Source organism: Rhinopithecus bieti, unplaced genomic scaffold (genome assembly GCF_001698545.2).
Source record: "Rhinopithecus bieti isolate Rb0 unplaced genomic scaffold, ASM169854v2 scaffold_16234, whole genome shotgun sequence".
Classification (NCBI taxonomy): domain Eukaryota; kingdom Metazoa; phylum Chordata; class Mammalia; order Primates; family Cercopithecidae; genus Rhinopithecus; species Rhinopithecus bieti.
The window spans coordinates 2,868,586-2,872,684 of record NW_016808946.1 but is presented as its reverse complement, the minus strand read 5'-3'; the positions used below and the strand labels follow the sequence as shown (position 1 = coordinate 2,872,684).

Below are 4,099 nucleotides of genomic sequence, written 5' to 3'. Positions count from 1 at the left end.
GGAAAGTAATTCAAACACTAAAAAAAAAAAAAGTTAATAAGCAGGCTTTCTCAAGTAATGAGATATTTTAAAGGGTTAGTTTTCATTTTCTTTTTTAAGCATGTGAATGTGAATTGACTGCTGAATCCCATAAGGTTTTTCAGAATAGTCAGGTTGCAAAAAAAGCACATTATACCTTGAAGAAAAAGCGATCCTTGTATGCACTGCCACTTAAAATCAAATCCTCAAAAACAAATACAGGGAAATTTTTTTCATTAAAACACTACAAACTCTGTGCTATTATTTGGCTTAAAAAATAGGAACCCTTTTGCAAAAATTTCTTAAGTATTTTGGCAATTCTTCTGCCAAGGCTAACTTCAGGGTCTGCTGGTAGATCCATATATAGATATATCTGATAAGGAAATTCAGTCCATTACCTTTTTAGGAAGGATAGAGAAACAAAAATGATCCTGGTAAACTTGGTCACACATTCTGGCTAGAACTGATTTCCTCCTAAAAATTTTAGTACGGCCTCAAAGTAAAGATTTACCACAAACAAACACAGTTATGCACTGCATAATGCCATTTCAGTCAACTACAGACCATATATACTATGATGGTCTCATAAGATTATAATGCAGTATTTTTTTAGCTTTTCTATATTTTGATATGTTCAGATACACAAATACTTACGATGGTGTTACAACTACCTACAGTATTCAGCACAGTACTGTGCTGTACAGGTTTGTAGTCTAGGAGCAACAGGCTACACCATAGAGCCTAGGTGTGCAGCAGGCTAAGCCATTTCGGTTTGTGTAAGGACACTGCAATGATCACAGAGCAAGGAAATCACCTAAGGATGCACCATCCTCCCAAGTAGCTCCCTGTAGCTAAGGGACCATGACTGTATTTGGTCTTAGTTCACGACACAAGAGCTTCTAAGACCCTTGGAATCTCGAGAGTGATAAAATGTCCTTGTGTATGTTAATGAGATAACTGGTGGCTAAAGCCCCTAAATAGCTTTAGAATGAGGGTTGCTGGAAGTACGGGCAACCACGTGATTAGAGGGATGGAACTTTCCGTTTTTGTGCCCAGACCTCCAGGGAGAGCAGTAGGGCTAGAGATTGAGTCTACTCAAAATTGGCCAATGATTTATTTAATTATACTCATGTAATGGGGATGCCATTAAAAGCCTAAACAATGGGGTCCAGAGAGCTATCAGGTTGGTGAATACATCCACAGTCCAGGAGATGGAGCACCCCAATTCCATGGCACAGAAGCTCCTGTGTTCGGGAAGCTACGAGATCTCGCCCTACGCACCTCTTCATCTGGCTGTATCCTTTATTACAGCCTTCATACTAAACCAGTAAATGTGCTCTCCTGAGTTCTATGAGCCACTATAGCAAATGACCGAACCTCAGGAGGCATTGTGGGAACACCAAGTTTATAGCTAGTCCATCAGATGTACAGGAGACCTGGACTTGTGACTGGTGTCTGAGTGGGGAGCAGTCTTTAGGGACCTGTGGGGTCTTACCCTAATTCCAAGTGGTTACTGTCATAATTAAATTATAGACCAGTTGGTATCTTCACAGTTGGAAAATGGTTAGTATGGGGGAAAATCCAACTCATTTGGTATCAGAAGCATTAGAAACTGTTTCCTTTTACATGTAAAGAGCACAGCACTGGCTGATATGTAATAAGCATTCAGCAAATGGCAGCTATGTATTGCTATTTTTGGCAGTTTTAAAATCTTACAATCAAATCTTACATACACATCTCAAAGGCTATCTCTCTCCCTATGTTATTAGCTATTACACTAAAAATAGGCATAAGTAGCTGGGAATTTTAGTAAGTGCTTTTCTGACAAACTAAAACGAGTTTGCAAGGAATAAGCAAATAGACTGAAGAGCTGCTGTTGAAACCAGCAAGGAATGATGAAAACATGTACCAGGAATGACAAGGCCTCATCTCTGGTTCCAGAAATGTCACTCGGTCTCCTCAAATGCAAAATGGATGAAGGGGACTAATCAGACCATCTAAAAGGTCCTCTCAGCTTTAAGGGTCTGTGAATTACTAGGGGTTTACATTTTTATTGTTTATTCTCAAAGAATCCTAGTTTCCCCTAACGTAAAACACAAATAACAGTCCTCATCCTAATTACCTCCAAACACTGTTCCGAGAAATGCACAAGTCACAGCCATAAAAAAGAATGAAATCATGTCCTTTGCAGCAACATGGATGGAGCTGGAAGCCATAATCCTAAGCAAATTAATGCAGAACAGAAGAGCAAATGCGGCTGGGCGCGGTGGCTCACGCCTGTAATCCCAGCACTTTGGGAAGCCAAGGCAGGTGGATAACCTGAGGTCAGGAGTTTGAGACCTGCCTGGCAAACATGGTGGAACCCCGTCTCTACTAAAAATATAAAAACTCAGTGGGTGTGGTGGTGGGTACCTGTAGTCTCAGCTACTTGGGAGGATGAAGCAGGAGAATTGCTTAAACCCAGGAGACAGAGGTCGCAGCGAGCTGACACGGTGCCACTGCACTCCAGCCTTGGCAACAGAGTGAGACTCTGTCTCAAAAAGAAAAAAAAAAAGAAAAGAAAAGAAAATGCCCCATGTTCATATTCTCACTTGTAAGTGGGAGCTAAACATTTGAGTATTCGTGGATGGACATAAATATGAGAACAACAGATACCTTCCTGAGGTTCTATAATTTGCTAAGAGAGCTCACAAAACCCCGGAAAACACATTTACTTGTTTAATATCAATTAGAGCAGGGTTGGGGGTGGGGGGAATGGGTTGGAAAACTACCTATTGGGTACTATGCTCACTATCTGGGTGCAATATACCCATCTAACAAACCTGCACATATACCCCCGTATCTAAAATAAAAGTTGAAAAAAAAAGGTGCCACAGTAACTTAAAACTGAAAAGCAATATACTGTATGTTATTATTAAGACATTTTTAAATGGCTTCAAGTAAACCACAGGCCAATCATGTCCTCTGAAAAAAGCCACAGAGTCTAAAACATTCATATTATAGAAGGAATGCTTTTATCTAAAGAAAGCATTATAAAAAGATGGAAGGTTGACTCCATTGGTTTGTTTGCTAAAACAGGTTACTACCTACAGTTACTAAGAGTTACAATTTACACTACCTCAATTCATAAGGTTAATGGAAAAGTCAATAAAATGTCAAAAAAAAATTCTTCAAGCACATACCCTACAAAAGTAATAGCAATTACGGATCATCTTACAGCAGCATACAAATTTTTCCATTAGTGATCAAATACTAGCTGAACAGAAAAGGAAATGGATACTGATGCTCACCTTATCTTGTAGGGAAAATGTGCCAGGAAAACCAGCAAACAGAAACTTATTTTTGACTTTCAACTTCCCCAAATTTGCTACAATCAGATTATTTGATCTGGAACTTTCTGGGATCAGGAGAACGGGAGCACCAGCTTCAATATCCAGGAGAACCCGTGAACAGCGCTGAGCTTGATCTCTCACCTGAAAGAGGAAGGAAAATTGACTCAGAGGATAATTAATTCCTTAATTTCACCATCAAATAACCTCAGATTCCCAAAAGTTTCATGAGTTTATAAAATAATTAAAATTATACAGAGCACATTCTCTGACCACCATGGAGTTAAATTAGAAATCAGTAACAAGATAATGGAAAATCCCCAAATATTTGGAAAATAAACTACACACTTCTAAATAACCCCTAGGTCAGAAGAAATCACAAGGGAAATAGAAAAATATTTTCAATAAAATAAGGAAGACATAATACATTAAAATTTGTGGGATACACTTAAAACAATGCTTAGAGAAAAATGTACACCATTACTTTAGAAAGCAATAAAGACTTAAAAATCAGAAATTGAAAGGTTCCACTTTAAGCAGCTGAAAAAAGAAAAGTAAACTAAACCTGAAGTAGAAGGAAGAAAATAAAAAGCATAAGTCAATGATATAGGAAACCGACAATTAGAGAAAAATCAATTAAACATTTTATAGACTATGACTGCACCCAAAAACCACAGAACATATATATATGTGTGTGTGTGTATATATGTGTGTATATATTATATATATTATATATTATATATATTATATAT

General features: G+C 37.9%; 1 protein-coding gene across 7 annotated transcripts in view; it reads right to left on the bottom strand.

Annotated features, from left to right (window-relative positions):
* Positions 1 to 4,099, bottom strand: part of VPS13D (vacuolar protein sorting 13 homolog D) — a 303,606-nt gene that overhangs the window by 225,298 nt on the left and 74,209 nt on the right. For all 7 annotated transcript variants that reach the window (XM_017887998.1, XM_017888002.1, XM_017887997.1 and 4 more), the window contains exon 24: positions 3,309 to 3,491. In XM_017887998.1, the coding sequence (XP_017743487.1) occupies positions 3,309 to 3,491 (183 nt within the window). The remainder of the gene's footprint in view (positions 1 to 3,308; positions 3,492 to 4,099) is intronic.